This window comes from Xiphophorus couchianus, chromosome 9 (assembly GCF_001444195.1).
Source record: "Xiphophorus couchianus chromosome 9, X_couchianus-1.0, whole genome shotgun sequence".
Lineage (NCBI taxonomy): Eukaryota > Metazoa > Chordata > Actinopteri > Cyprinodontiformes > Poeciliidae > Xiphophorus > Xiphophorus couchianus.
The window spans coordinates 18,281,717-18,302,640 of NC_040236.1; the positions used below are offsets into that span (position 1 = coordinate 18,281,717).

A 20,924-nucleotide genomic window follows, 5' to 3' on the forward strand; every position below is an offset into this window, starting at 1 on the left:
AGCAGAAGAAATTCAGCTCAGTTCAGAAGTCTCTTCCACCCCCCTACATACAACTGCACAGATTATTTTTCTTATTTCCAGGCAAGAATTTATAGTGGATTTTCTTTAATATACAGGTTTAAAATTAATTACACATAGTCAAATGTATGTACACCCTCACTAATATTTGGCTAAATGTCCCTTTGCAATTGACAAAGAGACCACACATTTTTTTTTAGCCATCAACATGAATCAAGAGTTAAATCTGGCTGGATATGAGACTCTAATCATCTGAAACTGTGCCAGAAATTACCATGTTTATAAGCTCAAACATTAAATTCTGATGAGAATGGAGGTCAAACATCCAGGCAGAATTACAGCAGACATGATGGGGTGGATTTATGTACAGTTGATGAAGGAAGTTTCCATACACCAAATAAAAGACACTAAAGTCTTTTATTCTCATTTGAAATGAAATCAGACCAAGCTTCTCTTGTTTTGAGTTAGAATTACTCAAATTATGTTGCTTTGCTAAATGCTACAACAACACAGAGAGAATACAGTATTAGAGATTTATTTAATGCCAATACATTTCAATATTTGGCAGCATTGAATTTGAGCTACATGACTAATTAGGTCAAGTGTTTTTGGTTTTCCTTAAAACCAAAAACACTCGGAACAAGTGGCGAGTCAATTGTTTGCTTGGTTCTAACTGAACTAAAACAAGGGAAGTTTGGTCTGATTTAACTTCAGGAAACAAAATGCATACCTGTCGTTTTACTCTGTGTATATAAACTTCTGGTTTCCACTACATCCAATAAAGTGGTGCACCAAATGCTTGTTTTAAATGTCAGTGGTGTTTTCTGTTGCCTTATGAGTTCACCTCGAAAAAGGAACTGTTCCAATCTTTTATTAAAAGACAAAATTTAATACGAGAGTCACGTCGATGATGACAGGATGTGTATTTATTTTTTTTCTCTCCCCTCCACGTTACTTTTTGTGGGCTCTAGTGTCCCTCGTACGAAAGTAGGCTGACAGGAAGGGGGGAAAGACATGCGGATTCCGGGAATCGAACCCGCGACGGCCGCGTCGAGGACTCAAGGCCTCCAAACGTGGGTCGCGCGATCCCCTACGCCACCACAACATGCCCCAGGATGTGTTTTTCTAACTCAAAATGCAGTTGTAGTTTAATACGTCAATGTTTCACCTGCCATGTTAAAGCCCCGTAACGGCATTACATTAAAAGTAGAAGTAGTGACGTGTGGTGAGGTTCATAGCGAGTCTGCGCTGATGCAGAGAGCGAGAAAGAAGTGGTTTCGAGTTGTACTTTAATGGTTTCTCCGTTTGCTGTGGAGCAAAGGGAGAAACGCTGGAGGGCAAAAAGACATTGATATATATATATATATATATATATATATATATATATAGTTTTGAAGTAAATATTTGACCTTTAAAGCTTCTATCAGAACACGCTTTTAGGGATTTGAGTTTTGTAACCAGAGTTTAGCGGGATCTTCCTGAGCTCCCTAAATTTGCATTTTCCACACTGGGAGTAAAAATCTTGTTTGCATTGATAACACTCGTTTTAACGTCTCGAGCAGGTGACGCAGCCCGGGTCACGTGTTGGACACGCACCTGTGTCAGGATGGGCTAATTGCTGGATGGAGCGAAGAGACAACTGAGAGAGAGAGAGAGAGAGAGCAGCACCCCCCCTCCATCACATCGGTTCTCACCCATGAGACAAATCTGCCTCCGAGCTGAGATATTCCCGTTGAAAGTTTGTAGAGCAGGTGTAATACACCTCTGTGTCTCCCCCCACGCCCACGCGTGCGCAGAGAGCGGATGCCAAGAGCGCGCAGTTTTGCGGTGAGCCCAGCGGTGCGTCTCTGCGAGTCAGTGAGCCTGCGCGGCTCGGTGAGCAACAGCAGCAGCCACAGGAGGAGGAAGACGCACACACAGCTATCGTGGCTCAGAGCTGGTCCGGATGGCACCGAGTTCCCGCTGAACGCCAGCGGCAGACGGAACAAGTGGCGAGTCGGGGGGTGGGTGGGGGGTCTGTGCGTCAAACTCAAAGAAGTCGGGATGGACGGGAAGGGCACTCTGAAGATGTTCAGGAAGAAACCGCGGGAGCTCATCAAGACGCCGTCCATCTCAAAGAAGAGCCGAACAGGAAGCCCGGGGCCACAGAGCGGCGCGGCGTCTGTGAGTAGCGCATCACTTCTGGTTTCTCCCTTGTTAGTCTGTTGGTGTGTGTGTGTGTGTAGAGTCAGATAACCTTCATCTGGAGGAGACAGGCTGGACAGATCTCCAAACCAGGGGTGTTTCTATTTGTGTGAGAGTGGAGGGGCTTTTAACGCCTGCTCTCAGCTTTAAAAAAAAAAAATAAAAAATCTGCTTTGCTGGCTGCATGGTGTGAGAAACTGTCAACTGCATGAAACTTCTTGAAGGCAATCATCAAAACGCAGCGTCATGAGGGCAAAATGCGCTCACTGGCACCCGATCCCACATTGGCTCACATCTGGTCAAGTGTTGCATAGGAGGTTCATCTCTTGCGGGTTTTCGTTCGTTCAGCTTTTTCGTGCGAGCCATTCTGCAGTGGCTCGGTGAGAGACTGCATTCAGAAGTGGATTGGAGCTGCAGCTAGATTGAGAAGAATGCTGAAACGTAGCAATAAAAACAGCTACAACCCTTACTCCACCACTCAGAGAGTTAAGAAAGCAGAGTCCAAAGGCAAGGACAAGCTGGACATACTGCCCAACAAGCACAGCATATGGCTTAAACAGGTAGGAGGCTACTTCTCTTCAACGCCATCCGGATACGTGCAATATTCTAGTTCCTTACGTCTGACCCGAGATGTTTTTGGTCAGGTCAGAAATGTGTTTGACATTAACCCCTAAATTTTTTTCAGTGTGTCTTGTTTGCACTTCATTTGGGGGAATTTCCAGTGTGGCCTCTTCAACCATCATGACATTCGACACTATGTGTCAAATTACCACACCCGAGGCAGCTTGGAGTCAGGAAGTGTTGCACAATGCAGCTCAGGATCTTGTGAAAGGCTTCCTATGTGTGTTTACCAACAGCAGAGCTGCTGCTGCTGGTGCTAGCGGTGGCGGCGGAGGCCATAGGGGCCATCGTAGGTCACTCCTCTCTGTAGGGAGCCTTAACGGTCTCTAGCCGTCGATCGTTTACTGAAGCGGCTCAGTGCTTTTTCTCTCCCGTTCCAAAAGTTGATCAGAGCTACCGTTTCAGCTTACAAATACATCGAGCTTTAAATGCATATTTTGCTTCATTAAGAATCGGATGAATGTTGGTATACCAAGCTGAATTCAACCGAGTTACTTTTTGGATGGGTGAATTCACACCGCAGGCCTTCTCAGGGTACTTTTAAAGATGAACAGGTCTGGTTCATTTTCAGAAGTATAAGTATAAAAACAGATTTAACAATGCAGATGTAGACAGATTCAGATAAAGTCGGGCCCAAATTTAGTCACACACTTGATAAACTTAGAATCAAAATGATGATTATTTAACCAAGAAGTTTGTTTCGCGTTGAAAATGAGACGGAGATCTCCCAAAAGATGAGAAGACGATGTTCAAAGGGTATCATTTTTTTTTAAAAAAGTCTGTTTTTCATTTCATTTAGACTGGCATGTTAAAATAGTTGTACTCTTCATATAACTGTGGAGCAGCGTACATTTCCACTAATATTTTGATGATTTATCTTTGCTGATGAGCTCCAGGTCTCAGAGGTGGGAAGGCCTCTTGCCATCACCCTAATCTTCTACCTTCATAGATTCAGATCAGATTCAGTCAGAACTCTGGCTGAGTAATAATAATACTCCCAGTCAGAAGAAACGTATCTCTCAGATGTATTTTGTTCTATTTATTTTTTATTTAAAACTTAACTGACCAAGAAAAAGCAGCTTATTGTAGGAATTAATGAGTGGGATCGGACGAACCTCCAGTGGAAAACTTAAAATCTGCATTTCTTTCTCCCAGCTGTCCATTCTCTCGGAGCAGCCTCGGAAAGATGCGGGCGACGCCGCCCTCTTCTCCTCGCCCTGTTCCTCCACCGCCTCTTCGAGCCTCACCCCGACCGCAGCGGGGCTCCAGGATTTGTCCCTGTCCTGCCCGGGGACCCCGAGCCCCCAGCATGCCAAGCTGGCCGCCATGCAGGGGGTGGGCTGTCCGTCCCCTGTCCAGACCCTGAAGAGGCCCACCGCTCTGAGTCGACACGCCAGTGCCGCAGGTCAGCCTCAAGAACAACCTTCACTTCTACACAGTGTCTCATTAAAGTCATCACACCTGGCTGCTGAAGGCGTGGCCCTCTGTGTCAACAGCTGGGTGGATGTGTGCGACTCTGGCGCTTCAACAGAGCATCCTAGTTCTTATAGGATGATAGGACTCTAAACAGAAAGCAACTTTGAAGGTTGATTATTCTTAAAGAAATCTTAACATTCAAAGCTCTTAAATTCGTTGTACCCCAAATCTCTCCTACACCTAACTGCACCTCTAAATTTGCTTTGTGTGTTCTGTATATTCTTCATTTACATCGTAATTCTGAGGGTAGTTTGTGTCCACTTTGAAGAGCTTTCTTGGAACCGTCTCCAAGGAGTTACTCTCTTGAGAACGTCTCAGAGGTGGAATATTCCAGGCAAAATTGACCGTCTTGTGTTTCCATGTCTCCCCAGGGTTCCCGCTGCCATCGTGGGTCCACACTAAAGGTCAGGGAAAGGGGGCCTTGAGCCCGTCCCCCCAGTCCGAAGTACCGGAGAGCACCGTGATCGAGGTGGAGGACATCCCAGCCCTGCTGAGGGACGTGGCGCGCTTCGCCGAGGCCGTGGACAAGCTCAAGGATGTCGTGCTGGCTGAGGGTAAGAGGCAGACCCCCGAGCAAAGAGGGAGAGGGGTCCAAACATTTTGGAGCTATTCTATTTGAGTTAACTTTGTATATCCGCTTCCTGTGCTGTAATCGGCATGAAATATTATAACATACTGCCTGTTTTCACGTCGGGGCAGACAAAATACATCTTTGTGTCATTGTGGAGACAGGTATGTTTGTTCTCACAGGGAGGGGGGAGTTCTCAAGCAGGACAATGCTGTTTTTGGTGACTTTATTCAACTTCTCACGAGCGATCTATCAGAAGGCCCTCCTGTCGCTCTTACATCAGCCCAAACACGTGTGCTTTACGTGAGTGACAGCGGCGGCGGGCGGAGCCTCTGTGAGCAGCTTCCTCTCTCTTGAGTTGACGAGTGCGCTTCCGCTGCGCCCACAGACGCGACCGCGCTCTTGTCTCCTGCAGGAAGCCAGCTTCTTGTTTACTGCAGCTGTGTTCGTGCACTCTGTGCCCCTCCTGCACGATGCAGCCGAGCCTGAAATGGCCTGCGACGCGGCAGAGCCCACAGTGGACCGGCTTCCACAAGCAGAACTTCTCAGACTGTCGTCCAGCTTCCTCCATAATCTAGTTACAACATATTTATTTATGGCAGATCCTGAAATATTTTTCCGTCTCCTGGCTATCTTTTGTGAAGTCACGCTCTCCACCCATGTTGGCTTTCTAAACAGGAAGCCATGATGGATAACTCGAAGACAGAAAAGCCTCGTTGAACACTTCCTACTCTGATGGGTTGACCTACATTGTGCTCCTACTGTGAAGCTCTTTATTTTACAGTTATGGTGCCACTTTGTTTTTTTGTTTTTTTTACTTTAGTTTTCAGTTGCGATCAAGGTGACCTGCCTTCGTGAGCCACAGGAAGCAGCTACAGCAGACTACCAGAGCTGAAGACTAATCTTGCAAATCTCGAAAAAGGGCCACATCCTCTGTGGCACCGCTTCAAAACTGTTCCCTTCTGGGTCACCTGGTGCTCCTCCACCATTGGCTGAATTCGACTGACAGACTGTGGGAGAATGAAGGTTTCAGCTGCTGTCTTACCTCCTCCAGCTGCAGGCGGCGCTAGGTAGCAAAAAGACGATTGTAAGGAGAGGAAAAAACAACAAAAAGTGTGTGAAGAACACAATTAAGCAGGCTGTAGTGGCTTCACTGGGATCAAAGCTGACCTTTAGTTTACTTGACGGTCTCACACTGACTGTTCTCTTTGTTTTGTAACACCTTGTGACTAGGGAATTTGTCTGCTTTTTAGCCAAAAGGGAAATAAAGCGATTGCTGCCACTCAGCTGCCTCCTAACCATGCTGCCTTGGCTTTTTTGGTTGTGAAGCGAAGCTAGACGGCTGGTTTTTTTTTTTTTTTTGTACTGTCGAAATTCCCTCCAAACTATTCTTTTTTTTCTTTTTTCTTCTCATTACAAAGCACTTTGAGCTGCCTTGTTGCTGAAAATGTGCTATATAAATTAAATGACCTTGACATTCACAAGCTTTAATGTACTCTATTAATACTGTACGCGAAGTGGAAGGAAATGATGCATCTTGAGAAAAAAACTCAAAATGATTTTCTTTGCATCCTGGATTTGTAGCTCAACATAATTTCTCCATCAACTTTGAGCAGCTTCCCTGTCCACGTTACAAAAAAGCAGCCCGCAGCATGAGGCTGCCACCATCATGTTTCACCAAGGGGGGCTGTGTGTTCAGGCTGATGTGCATTGTCACACTGTGGGTTTGCCTGTAGGCCACATAATATTTGGTCTCATCTGACCAGAGCAACTTCTTCCTCTTTGTCGTGTCCTCAGCATGAATTGTGGAAAACTTCTTGATGTTTTCGTCTTTCTGCTCTCTGATAAAGGCCAGACTTTTAACAGTTGTCATGTGGATGGATTCTCCCGGTAAGCGTCGGATTTAATACTCCTCCTTGTTGGGCCTTTCAGCCCAGCTGGAGATGATTGAAGAGAACGCTGTGAGATGTTTAAAGTTTGGGGTTTCGTTTTAAAACCTAACCCAGCTCTAAAGTTCTCCACAGCTTTCTCTCTGACCCGTCTGTGGTGTTCCTTTTTCTTCATGTTTGTGCTCTAATTTTCTGTGAACGCTTCACAAAACAACTGAGGTTGAATCTTTTTGCTAAGTAGATAACCTCTGAAGAGAGTTGATTGAATTAAATTTTATTTCAGGATATCGTAGTGATGGAGGCTGAATAAAACTAAACGCTGCTTCTTCTTTTTCTTTTTTGTTTTCTTCAGATTTTTACTTATTTGACTATTGATACAATTCTCCAAAGTTTTTGACTTATAATGTGAGAAAATGTGAAACAGTTCAGTGGCTGTAAATACTTGTATGGAGCATTTTGGCTTCCAGGCCAAACAAGAACAACCAAATTCAACAATTAATCACGTCCTAATTAGTCTGAGCAGTTTTGGAGCCTTTAACACATTTACAAATCACAGTATGAGTAAAGCAGGTTTATTTAGTTATTTATGCTAATCAGTTAATTCATGTCTTATTTCCTGTTGATCATGAGATTTTAGAGAAGCTCCAAATCTATTTGCCTCTTGATGGCCCCATTTTCATACCAGAGTGCTGCTATTTTATCCCAACCTACTTTCATTTCCTAAACACAAACCAACACACTTACCAGTATCAATTCATTTTTCTCAATAGCTGGGTACATACAGTATATATATATATATATATGTATATATGTGTGTCTACTGGCGTGTAATATTGAATGCAACTGTATATTTTCCACCAATCTTGTATTGCATCTTGTTTTCAATAATTCTGATCCCTGTTTGGTTCGATTGACAGATTATAATCCCTGATCAGACTAGAATAACTGAGTTACCTCCTGCTGGTGAATATTATTCACATCCAATATTTCCTCACAGCAGAAAGTAAAAGTAGAAAATGGAATTGGAGTGGAACAGCCAGCACCTTTTTTTTTTTTTAGAGCTAAAAATATTTTAATATGGTTTTTCATTTTTCTTTTTTGTCTTCTTGGCTGAAGATTGGCCCATGAGGGGATTTCTTTTTTTGTAGAACGACGAGCTGAGAGGAGTGTGTGCACAATGAGGAAAACTTCTGTATCGGTTTTACCTCGAGTTGTTTTTGCAATCCTTCAAATCAAAATCCCAGTCAAAGAGAAAATGTCACTCGTACTGCTAACTCGTACCAGAATGATTTTTTTTTAAACCTCTTTCGGTTTGGAGTCTAAACATTTCCACATTAGTCTCAGCTAGACTAGTCACAACAAATTTTGCTGCACAGTAAATTGTCCTAGAAAGCAACTTTTAGTAATATTTGAAGCCATTGATAATGATATAAGAATACAAGTTTTCCCTGTCAAAGACAAACTAAACACTTGACCAGGAAGATACTTTAAATATCCAAAATAAAACACGGCAATCAAAAACAATAAATAAAACGGAAATAAAACCCATACATAATCGAAACCGTAAATAAAATGGATCATCAAGTCTCTGTAAACAAAACTGCACTTCAAAAAATATTCAGAATCCAATTATCAAACGCATTTTAATTTATCATGTGGATAATTGATGAAGTGCAAGAGGCTTGGTCTCAACGGCCAGAAGGAAATGTACTTTTATGATGAAGTTTAAGGAAGAAATTAAAGCTTCAGCAGCAGCTGGGTAATCTTGCGGCCTGACGAAGCTAAAACAATGTCTGTCCTATAGGACTGGTGTGGTGCTTGTCATTATCAGAGCTCTGCAGAACGTAATCGGTAATTCAGCGGCTTATAACACACAGGATGACAGGACAATGGTTTTTGCTCCCATTTAAAGATACGACCAACAGAAAATACAGGGAACTAAAGGCTCTCTGCTGCAAAGTGGATATTTTTCCGTTTGTTGTGGAGGCAAACTTTTACAGTGGAAATAAAACCAATAATTCTCCTCCTTGCATCTCAGCGTTTTACAGTGTATATTTACATCATGGAGCAGCTCACAAGCAGCAATAATTAAAGCCTATACCAGATTTAATTACGTCTGAGAGCGGCTCTCGCAGAGATGCTGATTGTTTAACGGAAACATTCACAATCTGTGGCACCGTCTCTTTATTTTTTTCTTTCCTTTTTTTTTTTTTTTGCGGTCTTTTTATATGCTCGTCTCACCCAGCTCTTCCTTCACACAGGTAAGGAGAGCCAGCGGCCCGTGGCACACGAGTGTTTGGGAGAGGTGCTGCGAAACCTGCGTCAGGTCATCAACACGTACCCGCTGCTGAACACGGTGGAGATCCTCACTGCTGCTGGGAAGCTCATCTCCAAGGTCAAAGGTGAGGAGAAGGTGGAGGAGGGTTTCAATGTTCTGGGGGAAACTGCTGCAACCTGAACATCTGGACGTTGCTGCAGGGTTCCACTATGAGGCGTCCAACGAGACGGACAAGAAAGACTTTGAGAAGGCCATCGAGACCATTGCAGTCGCCTTCAGTAGCAAGTAAGTGCAGCAAGGTTATATTTAGCAGCTGTAAGTGAAGCTGGTGTTTGTTGCCGTTGGCGATAACGGTCTGGCTTCGTAATGGTGTCCACATGTATTTGACATACTCTAATGGTGTGTGTGTGCGCTTAGGTGTGTGTGTAGTAGTGAGCTGAGAGTCTGATGTTGGGAAGCAGAGAGAAGTGCTTGATGGTGACACATTTGCATGAGCCAAAGCTGAAAACAGGAAGTGGCTTGTTTTTTTTGTGTTTTTTTTCTTTTGTTTCTTTTTTGTTTTTTTCATCTACCGTCACAAAACCAAAACTTGAAACTTCTGTTGACTACCTGAGATCTAACGGCACAGTCTGAAGCAACGAGACGGTGTGAGAATGATCACCGGAAATTAAATGCACAGGAGGAAAGCGGATCAAATCAACGATTTAAAAATGATTCGAGATTAGTTTGTGGTTTTTTTTTTTCATTTACTAATTTTCTTAAAAGTAAACCGGTGAAAAGAGAGCGAAGTGTCTGTGCCGCTTCAGGGTTTAGACAGCCGTCGGTTTTAGGAGGAAGTGAGCTGGCAGAGACAGTTGAAATCTGCCTGACGTGTCTGTTTCCTCATTCCCTCCTCCGCTCTCCCTCCGACCGACCTTTCTGTCACAACAAAACAACTTGAACATGGAGTACCCGCTTTTGTGCTTTTGCTGTTTGTCCAACATGTTGCCAGACAACCCCCGGTTTCACAGGAAACAAACTTATTGATTTCACAGAAAAATGATTGAACCTGATAGAGGTGACTTGGTTCAAAAGTTTTATCTTTGTCACTTCCTGTCTCTGCTGTACCTGCAAAAGGTTTCGCATTAGGCTCCGACCTCTTCCCTTTTTTCCTCTTCTAAAAGCGTAACTGTTCACAAAACCAAACTGACTAATGTCTGAGCCGTAGTTTCTACACCTCTGCTACAATGTGTTTAATATCATTTAAAATAGACTATTGATAGGAATATCAATAAATGGGAATATCATTAAAAGTTGCTGTATTTAAATAACTCTTTAAAAAGTTAATCTTGTATACATTAGCGCTATAATTACAGTTTAGGGCTGAAACAATTGAATTAATTACCAACTAAATTAGTGATACATTAATCCTTAACTGGAGTAAACAGACTCAAAAATAGACTATTTGCTGAATGAGTAACACATTCAGAGCAGTAATTAGGCTAAAACTGTGCAAAGAATATATAAATTTTAGATTTAAGGGAAAACTTTTTTTTTTTGTGTAAATTTGCTCTTCACAGAACTCCTGAAGTGGCATAGTTTTAGCTTCACTAAAACTCTGTTCACTCAAATTCTGTTTAATAAAATGTCCACTTAAGCATCTTGTTATCTCATAGCTAGAGAAATTATTAATCAGTTAATCCAAAAATTAGCCCTACTATGTTGATAATATGTTGATGTTAGACGTATTTTCTTAGTTGCAGATGCTTTGCTGCAAATGATCGAGCATTCACTAAGCAATGCTCTTATTGCATTTCAGGTGATAAAGTGTTTATTTTCTCACATATTGAAAAAAAAAGACATTGAATTGTTTTGTATCTCTAATATTGTACTAAAACTTAAATGGTGACATGCAGAATGTGCCAATTTTTTCATCCGATTAATGGATTGAATAATTTTTCACTAAAATGACCGGTAGCTGCAGCCCTATTACATTTAACCCTAAAATGTAATTTCAGAGAATGAGTATTATTAAAAAAGAGACATTAATTTCTATTAAGGTGGAGCTATTGACAATTGATGAGTCGGACCATAACACTTTTGCATAATTTTAAAAAATGCTGTTTTTTTTTAAATTTATTTATTTATTTTTCATTTGTGGTGAGTCATAATAAAATTGGCAGAAGTAATCATTTTAAAACTCACTGAAATGCACCCGTTTCTTCCTCTCCAGTGTGTCCGAGCTTCTAATGGGGGAAGTGGACAGCAGCACGCTGCTCTCCCTGCTGCCCACAGAGAAAAGCAGAGTGAGTTTGAATCCATTACATCCTACATGCCAACTTAAACAGATTTACTACTGTTCCCAATGAAAACCATAATCTAGAAAGTTTCACCGCCAAATGTCTTGTGGTTTCAGTCGATGGAGAACTTGTACGCTGCAGCAGGTCAGGGAGTAGAAGGGGGACACTTCAGGAGTGACCTGCATGACAACGGTAGGTGATGAGCTCCTCCGCTCCGATTACTGCTAAAATTAACGTTGCGTAAAATCAACCCAAGCCCCTATATGACAAGCTAAAAGCTCAATTTCTGGGCAGCAGACGCAATGTTTCACAGTAACATGTCCTGGATGACACAGTGGGTTGTTGGTAAGAACTCCTAACTCGCCTCATCCACCTTTGACCTCCTTTTAATGTCTACCTGGGTGTATGGAAACATTGGACTTGAGGATAGGATCGATGGTAGAGATGGTTTGAACTTCCTCCTTCTCTCTCTGCTCTTTAGTCCTGCTCTGCATCAATGAAGTCTCCTATAACTATTTAAAAAATACATTATTCGGGTTTTTACTTCCATACTTTACAAATTTTATTCAGTTCAACTTGTATTCATGCCGATGCGTCTCCCAGTTCAGATTGGACCAGATTGAATCTGTTTTTAATGTTTAACAAACCCCAGAGGTTTTTTTAAATATATATCAGTCTTAGTAATATTAAGTATTTTTAAGTATATTCTTAAAAAAACAGACATGCTGTGAGGCAACAGTGGAAAGGAATGATTTCTTTCTAACTTGAAGAAACCTTCAAGTTAGTCATATGTCATATGAGCTTAAAATTTTTTTAAGTATTGTAAGAAAAAAAGTACAACAAACAAACACTGGAAACAACTAAAGTAAATGTTCAGCATTGAGACATTTAAAATCTTCTACCTGAGACCATTACAGAAACTACTGCAAACCTGGGCGTACCAGAAGGAGGCTCGAATCAAATCACAATTGGTAGGAAAAACTGCTTTGTTTTGAGTTCGTCGACTGACGAAGGTTTGCGTGTCATTTCACAGGCCAAGTTGAGGAAGTGGATGTGATTCTCCAGCGCAGTGAGGGAGGTGTGGACTCGGCTCTGGTCTATGCCAAATCCATTTCTAAGTACATGAAGGATCTGATAACTTATGTGGAAAAGAGAACCACTTTGGGTAAGTGGAAATGCCTCAAGTTAAGGCTCTCAGAGGACAAATGTCCTGCATGGAAATTTAAAGAACAGAAAATGTTTGTTTTGTTTGTTTTCTGGTTATCTAGAAGTCACAGTGGCTTGTGAAAGTATTTCACAGGGAACTTTACAATAGAGCACACATTACAACCACAACGTTCAATGTGTTTTCTGGGGGATTTTACATGACGGACAATTATGAAAGTGGAAGAAAAAGATTTTTATTTAGCTCCCTTTACTACGATGCTCTTAAAAAAAATTTCACTTCAACCAGCTATCTTCAGCAGTTGCCCAACTAGTAAGTGTGCAAAACCTATGTGTATCTTATTCTAAAAGCAGCTGAACGCAAATGCGTGACATATTTTTTCATTTTTAGTTGCTACTTTATAAATCTTGGTCAGATGTACTAAGTCCTAATATTACTGTGAGTTACTGTAGATGTTTACGTTCAGGGAACGCATCTGACGTAAAATTCTGATGCCACTATTTGCAAATTTTCTTCAGGCAACAAGTCATTGCTTGACGAAGGTCTTTACTGCAAGTTCTACTATAATAAAGTGAAAAACAAGAAAAAAAAATCTGAAATATTTTAAGCAACTACTTTTTCAACCTCTTAAAAGTATCAAGCTCTGCTGCAAGTCTTAATCTGTCAGCACATAAGAACAACAAGAGTAGATTTGGTCTTGGCTGTTGTTTTTGCTTTTTATTCTTCATTAAAACATTAGCTGTACCACATTTACATCACTCGCTGTGAAGCAGTACGATTCTCTGTATAGTGTGGAATTAAGTCTCTAAACTTTTCAACAACCACAAGGGGGAGCTACAGTGCCAACAGGTTTTGCTTCTCTTGTGTTACAGAGGCGGAGTTCTCCAAAGGCCTTCAGAGATTATACCAGTCCTGCAAACACAGCATAACACACGTAAATCCCATTCTTCCTATTTCCAAATATCAAAAATTACTATGAAAAAGTTCTGAGGGTATCATTGAATCTTCTTTCACTGATGTGAAGTGTTGTGTTTCTCCCTTCAGCCCCACATGCCCCTCTACTCCATCTACTCTCTCGCTCTGGAGCAGGACCAGGAGCAAAGCATAGGGCTGCAGCAGGCCAACACCACTCTGCACAGTCAGACTTTCATTCAGGTGTCTGCATCATAAACGCAGCTTCTGCACCTCTGACCTTTTTGCTCTCAATCCAACCCTTGACCTAACATTTGGCCTTCCCCACACAGCCGCTGCTGCAACGCAAGCAGGAGCACGAGAAGAAGCGAAAGGACATCAAGGAGCTCTGGATTCGAGCAAAGAGAAAGCTGGTAGGACATTTTTTTGTTTTGAATTGTACATGGCTGGTTCGGATTTCAGCTTGCGATTGAAAATGACTTTTCTCGGTTAGCTGGAGTGCGAGGCAAACCTGCGAAAAGCCAAGCAAGCTTACATGGTTCGCTGCGAGGAGTACGAGAAGGCCAAAACGGCGGCCTGCAGAGCCGAAGAGGAGGGAGGAGGTTCTACTGCAAAGTCTGTGGAGAAGAAGAAGCGTGTTGAGGAAGAGGCTCGCAACAAGGTCTTTATGAGTATTCTTAATTGATTCATACCTTTACCTCTACAACTACATGACAATAGACATCCGTCTGCCTACAGATGCACCTTGAATATATTTTTTGAGCTGCTCAATGTGATATACTTATTAGAGAAGCTAAAGCATAAACTTGTGTTTTTATATCTACACAGGCAGTCGAAGCGGAGGCCACCTATAGAACATGCATCGCAGATGCCACCACTCAGCAGCTGGAGCTGGAGCACACGAAGGTGACGGTGCTGCGGCAGCTTCAGGACGTCATCAAACAGAGCGACCAGACGCTCCGATCGGTCAGAACGCGCATAACCAGTCCTGCAGTGCCACCACCGCCGCCTCGTATCTGCTGCGGACGCTGAAGTGTGTTTACACTTTTGTCCTTCCTCCTGCAGGCCACCATCTCCTACTACCAGCTCATGCACATGCAGACCGTGGCGCTGCCCGTCCACTACCAGACCCTGTGTGAGAGCAGTAAGCTGTACGACCCCGGCCAGCAGTACGCAGCCCACGTACGAGACCTGCAGCTGCCCGAACAGCCTGGCGTCCACTACTCGTTTGAGACGTACTCCCCGACCAGCTCATCGTCCAGGTGGGGGATTCTCTCAGAGCAAACACCTCACACAAAACAAACAAAAAAACCCTTAGAGGAGGGGTGTCAAAGTCCTTCTCATTTCAAGAGCTAGTTGTGGCAGAATGTATTAATAAAACTACATATTGACAAAACTGTTTGAATTATATGGCTTTCGCTGTATTTGGGGAGTATTTCTGAAAATGTAGCATCTTTTCATGTTGATGTAATTTGAAACTATCCAAAAACAAGTAATTTGATTTGACAAAATAACAGTTGTTACATTGAAGTTCTCTTCATATGCCTGTGTTTCGAGGGCCACATAACCAGCTATGGCGGGCCGGATTTAGCCCCCAGACCTCGAGTTTAACACATAGGAGACTGCTGAACATCACAACTGAGACCAGCCTCCCTGTTCATGCTAAAGGAAAACACAAATTAGAAAACTTGTTGTGAGGGCAACAAGATCTTTTTTTTTTCTCCAATTAAAAGGATTTGAATTCAAATTCAGGTTTTTCAGATTTCAGTTTCTTTGTCTTGCACATAAAAATCCCACTAAAATACATTAAAATCTGTGAAAATCTGAAAAGGTGCAAGGAAAATCTTCAGATGTGTTGAACAGACATCCATATAAAATGCTAAACCGAATATAACAAATGATTTCAGCCACGGCCACAGACCAAGAAATGACAGTTTCAACACCGATCAACATACGAGTCAGACTGAAGGTCCCACCATCAGTGTGGATCCTACTGCTGCAGAGACGGAGGCTCAACGTAAGAGTAAGCAATGCCTTCCAAGAACCGTGGACATCGTTATTAAGGCTTTAAAGCTAAGCTGCTATTCCAATGTTTGCTTCTCCTCTCATTTTGTTGTTTTTCATTTTTCCAGGACAGGGACATAAATCCTGGGGTTCAACAGTGAGCAATGACAGTATGGTAGACACGGGGCTGGATTCTCCCACTGCCAGCACCAGTGAGTCACAAATTTGTTTTGGTGAACAGTTTGACAGCAAACTGAAGATTACCTCTTCACCGTGCCACTAACAAACCAATAAGCTCTTTGAAAGTTAATTTTCTGTGTACTGATTTATAAACATCTGGTTTTACAAAGGTCAAAGGTAAATTAAATTTTTTTAAAAATCTCACATTGAGCCGTAAAATTTTTAGGTGACATTTCCAAAATGGCTCGTACGTCCTCGACTGGAACAATGTCGTCTGATGAGGAGACGGATGAGAAAGATGGAAACGTTTCATCGTTTGAAACTCCAAGTACGTTTTAGCACAGGATCGTCCTTCCGCTGCGCTTTCTGTGGCCGACTTCTCCTGTTCTGTGTGTGACGACGACGGTTCTGTGCAGATATTAACGGCATGGATCCAGACGTGGTGGTCTCCACCAGACCTTTCCGGAACATCGGCCTGTCCAAAGCGGCCCAGACCCACAAGCTGAGGAAGCTGAGGACTCCTGCCAAGTGTCGGGAATGTGACAGCTACGTTTACTTCCAAGGGGCCGAGTGCGAGGAAGTGAGTCCTTCATCAGGACTTTATTCATTTATTTTGCAAAAGCTCTGTACAATTATATTTTCTGAGGAGTTGTTCTTTTAGACTTTGTTTTTCAAATCAACAAGGAAATCTATCTGTGTTGATTTCTCAAACCTTTTTGAGGAAAAGTAACAGTCTTTAATACATGCTTTTAACTTCTGTAAATTATGTATTTTTATAAAATGCTGACATGAGTTCTTAAACTTTTTAACAGGAGACAAAAGGTGTTGAGGGGCCACACAATAAAATCATTTTCATTGTCTTATAGATCAAGTTAATTAAATGTAATTTAAATATTTAAATAAACGAATAGACATTATCATCATTGACGAGATAGATTTAAAGATATTAAAGACCTACCTTAATGCCAAATTTATATTTTAGTGCCAAAGTTATATTTACAACCTTCTGTTGTAAATTAATGATTAAAATTTTCTAAGCATTTGATCAACGTTGAAAAATAAAGCATAATTAAAGAGTTAGTTTTTGTTATTGCTAAGTTACTGTTAATCGTCAAAATCAACATTAACTCAGTTATTGTTTTACAAGGATTGTTTTCCCCACTGAGTAAATGGATTCAGTTTAAACATGAGCCATTTCTAAAATACTCAGACAATATTGTACAGCAGTGACAGCTATGTTTACATTTTGCATACATCACCATCAGGCTCATGATGGAGGGCTCCAGATGAGCCTCCGCATGCTTCCAGTTTTATCAATTATAACTAGAAGCACTTCTGGTTTCGTCTGCACTTCTTTTCATTGTGTGACATCACGGTAAAAAAGAAAAAAAAACCCCGAAAACTTTCAGGCTAATTTTTCTATCCCCTCCCAGTGTTTCCTGTCGTGTCACAAGCGTTGCCTGGAGACCCTCGCCATCCAGTGTGGCCATAAGAAGCTGCAGGGCCGCCTGCAGCTGTTCGGCCGGGACTTCACCCAGGTGGCGAGCTGCGCCAGCGACGGCATCCCCTTCATCATCACAAAGTGCATCTCTGAGATCGAGAGGCGTGCCCTCAAGATGAAGGTGAGGAGGCTCCCAATCTCTCCGTTCAAGACGTTCGGGCCGGTGTCAAAGTGTCGGCCGTGAATCGCTGCCTCCTCTTCACAGGGCATCTACAGGGTGAACGGCGTGAAGACCCGCGTGGAGAAACTCTGTCAGGCCTTCGAAAACGGCAAGGAGCTGGTGGAGCTGTCTCAGTGCTCGCCGCATGACATCAGCAACGTCCTCAAGCTTTACCTCAGACAGGTACACGAAGCATCCTAGAACAAGTACCCACACTTCATCACTTCTTCTAGTCTCTCAGTTTGATTGTGTTTACCAGAGGTAAAATGGTAAGACATTAGATTACTGAATATTTGAACTTGCCAAGTTTGATAGTTTTTACTTTTTATATCTTTCTGTATTAAATCATTGCAATTAAAATTTGTGTATATATTATTCCCCTAGATTGGCCAGAAGTCGGTCAAATTTTAAAAACGGATAATAAGGTGCCATTTTTAAACTTTTAAGCTAAACTAGGTTATAGATATGTTTTGCATAAATCTCAACTCTGGCTTAGATTCCAGTGCAGGAACCTCAAGAAACTGTTAAAACTGTGAGAGCTTGGCCCTCATTTTGCATGGTATTTGATTCCAGTCGTCCTCGTTTCCATGTTATCTGAATTCTGTGCATCTGTTTCCTGTTGCCTCCAGCTGCCGGAGCCCATCATGCCTTTCCGTCTGTACAACACACTGATGGGTCTGGCCAAGGAGAGTTTGCACAGCGAGGGAGACGCGCCCGAGGGAGAGGAGGCCGAATCGAGCAGCGCCAACCCAGTAGCGGTCCGGGGCCCCGAGCTGGTGGACCTGGGGCCCGACTCGGACCGGGAAGTCCTTGTTTTGGTGGACAGTCTGAAGGAGCTGGTGAAGGAGCTGCCCAAGCCCAACTCTGCTACGTTGCGGTACATCGTTCGCCACCTTCGAAGGTCAGCTGGCAACTAGGGCTTCTACTAATGATTATTTTTGTTCTCAATTAATCTATCGATTATTTTGACGATTAATCGGATAACATTTGATTTGCACATCCTGCAGATTTTTCATTGTAGCCTTTTTTTTATACAACATTAAAAAAATGCAAATAAATAATTCAGTTCCTTTTTTTTCTTACAATGAGAAGATGAACATTTTATTGCCTAAATGCAACAACATGGCATTCCTTTAGTGAACAGCAAAAAATACTTCAATACTTTTCAAGTTTTGCCCTTTCTGCTTGATTTTGACATCAATACAGTGTTGTAGGGTTAATATGTTTAATTTTTGGATTAAACACCTCTAATTGGATAACCAAAAGATGCTTAATAGATTTGTTGTGCAGACTTTGAACTAAAATATTTGAGGAGTTCTGGGTTTTTCCTCTTGAATGCAAAATGTATATATTTGTACAATTTTGGTTTAATTACTGTTGCTGTTCTTTCTGCAAATTGCATTTTTTTGAGTCTCTATACTCCAATTAACAATTAATCGATAAATCTGTTGACGCTTTCAGTAACTGATTTATCACGATCAATTCGATTAATCATTTCAGCTCTAAATAAAACCACTAGTTTCCATGCGTCCCAACGACTAAGTTTCTGTTGATCCAGGATTGCAGAGCTGGAGGAGGACAACAAGATGAGCCCCAGCAACTTGGGCATTGTGTTCGGGCCCTCCCTGATGCGTCCCCGTCCCACCGGGGCCACAATATCCCTGTCCTCTCTGGTGGACTACCCTCACCAGGCCCGCATTGTGGAGGCCCTCATCGTCTTCTACTCTTCAATATTCCAGTCGAAAACCTCCCAGACCAACAAAATCGCGCGCTCCACATCTACATCCACGCAGCAGGTAGGTGCTGGGAAATATTTCAGTCAGTACACAAATATTCATTAACCTAGAAATTTTTCTTTTCTCTTACTACAAACTTCCAACATTGTTCCTAATTGTAATATAAAAATTTTTAAGAGTGATGTCTCATAAAATTCCACTTAAATACATTAGTTTCCTCTAACATGACGAATTTTAAAATATGAAGCAGTTTTAAGATTTTCCAACCAATCTATTCAATATAATATTGATATTGAAGCATATGTCAAACTCGGCCCACCAGAACTATTTCTATGGCCCACCAGGCGGCCACAGAAATACAACTTCAAGATAATAGTTGTGTGTTTAAATATTATTTTATCAGTCAAATTAGTTTCTGTTTGTATGAATTACTTGGCCTTTAAATATAATTTTTTCATAAAGGTACAATATTTTACCAGTTGATCAATTTCTGCCTCAACCGGACCTTTGAGGACATTCATGGTGTGGCTGGAAATGAAAATGAGTTTGAATGATCAATTTTTTATTTCCTTGCTCTAAGGAGCACAGAAAGTTGATCAACACCACATCTGTTGTAAGCATCAATTTTCCATTTGAAATGCACATAAGCATCTTTGTAAACAATATAAATATGGTTGGAAACCCCCCATAAAACCCAGGAACTGTTCAGTTGAAACTATTTTAAGATTCTCATGTGATGCAATGTGTTAAATGAAGATAAGCAAATCTCTCAAACATCCCCCGTCGCCTCACTCAATCAGGAAAGTGTTGGAGTTAAGATGGAAAGCACTGGAGATGGAGAAGAGGATGGAAGCAAAGACGACCAGAACAAGCCGGACTCAGACAGACAGGAGGAGGGCTGCGGTGAATTTCTATATTAACTCAAATCTTTTGAAATCCTCTCTGAGTAAACAAGGTTTTTAAGTTTGGATGCTCATTTCTAAACCAGGAAGTTCTTTGGGATCGCTGGGCTCCAGCGACCCGCTCCCCGACTCCGACTCGGAGCTGGACGAGGGCAGCCACAGCTCCAGCAGGCTGATGAAGCAGGAGAGCGTGGTGAGCACGGAGGACGAGCAGCTGAGCTACAGGGACAGCCTGGACCTGTCCGGCCACTCCGCCACCCACACCGACCCGGAACAGGATCAGGACATCCCCGACGGAGAAGGAGAGCCCCCCGCTGTGCCGGAGAGCGCCCCGCCAGAGGAAGACGCAGCAGAGCAGGAAGTCACGACCTCACTGGCTGAGTTCACCGTGAACCAGTCCAACAACAACAACAACCCGCTGAGCTCCCCCATAGCCAGCCTGTCAGGCGTCCCGCTGGCCTGCCTGTGCAGAAAGAATCTACCGCTGACGAGGAGGCGGGACACAGAGCCTGAGTTTGTCTGATTACAGGATTTTAAGTTCAACCGACAGAGTTGGACGTCTGCAAGATACAAATAAATAAATGTGCTTTTATACATTAAAGTCAGTCGAGGATGTACGATGAGACTAAAATGAGTTTTTATTCCACTTTTGTAAAAGGTCATTAATCTGGCAGAGAAACTTCTGCACGCTTACTGCTCTTTGAATTAACCGTCACTTCAAGAAATTTGATTTCATGTACTTTTTTTCCAGCATTTTTGTAGTTCTACAAGCTTAATGTGAATATCTGTCAGATAAGTTTGTAGTTAGTTCAACTACTGAACAGTTTCCTTTTTAAAGTGCTGTGAAATTTTTAACTTTAGCCATTTCTGACATGTTTTCCATCTGTCTCTGAATGTCTGACTTATTCTAATAAAAATTGATTTTTATTTTGAAATGTTCCTCATGTATTTCTGTTTAGCATTTTTCACCTAACAGAAAAAGGAACCAATGGAGAGCAGGAAGCGCGTAGTTTCTGCCCCCGTCATGATGCCACTAGTCTGGTTTTAGGGA

The 20,924-nt window shown here is 42.2% G+C and overlaps 1 protein-coding gene across 3 annotated transcripts; it reads left to right on the forward strand.

Annotated features, from left to right (window-relative positions):
- The first annotated feature begins 1,813 nt into the window (after positions 1-1,813).
- On the forward strand, positions 1,814-20,808 carry arhgap45b (Rho GTPase activating protein 45b). Of its 3 annotated transcripts, none has more exons than XM_028027528.1 (24): positions 1,814-2,181; positions 3,979-4,228; positions 4,671-4,853; positions 9,018-9,158; positions 9,235-9,319; positions 11,247-11,319; positions 11,430-11,505; positions 12,347-12,478; positions 13,351-13,412; positions 13,523-13,633; positions 13,723-13,803; positions 13,884-14,051; positions 14,219-14,356; positions 14,456-14,652; positions 15,304-15,413; positions 15,523-15,606; positions 15,801-15,902; positions 15,991-16,154; positions 17,008-17,196; positions 17,281-17,418; positions 17,865-18,136; positions 18,794-19,031; positions 19,772-19,874; positions 19,960-20,808. In XM_028027528.1, the coding sequence occupies exons 1-24, from the start codon at positions 1,822-1,824 to the stop codon at positions 20,394-20,396; spliced, it is 3,894 nt and encodes a 1,297-aa protein (XP_027883329.1). In that variant the 5' UTR covers positions 1,814-1,821; the 3' UTR covers positions 20,397-20,808. The 3 variants fall into 3 exon arrangements, with proteins under 3 accessions (XP_027883329.1, XP_027883327.1, XP_027883330.1); XM_028027526.1 differs by having other exon boundaries at positions 1,873-2,181; positions 15,298-15,413; XM_028027529.1 differs by lacking the exon at positions 1,814-2,181 and adding an exon at positions 2,240-2,762 and having other exon boundaries at positions 15,298-15,413.
- Positions 20,809-20,924: the final 116 nt, after the last annotated feature.

Excerpts from the sequence above, each read along its gene's own strand:
- arhgap45b (XM_028027528.1), top strand. The coding sequence starts at position 1,822 with ATGCCAAGAGCGCGCAGTTTTGCGGTGAGCCCAGCGGTGCGTCTCTGC. Across the intron at positions 15,903-15,990 it reads TTCATCGTTTGAAACTCCAA|ATATTAACGGCATGGATCCA; the intron begins GTACGTTTTAGC and ends GGTTCTGTGCAG. Across the intron at positions 18,137-18,793 it reads ATCGTTCGCCACCTTCGAAG|GATTGCAGAGCTGGAGGAGG; the intron begins GTCAGCTGGCAA and ends CTGTTGATCCAG.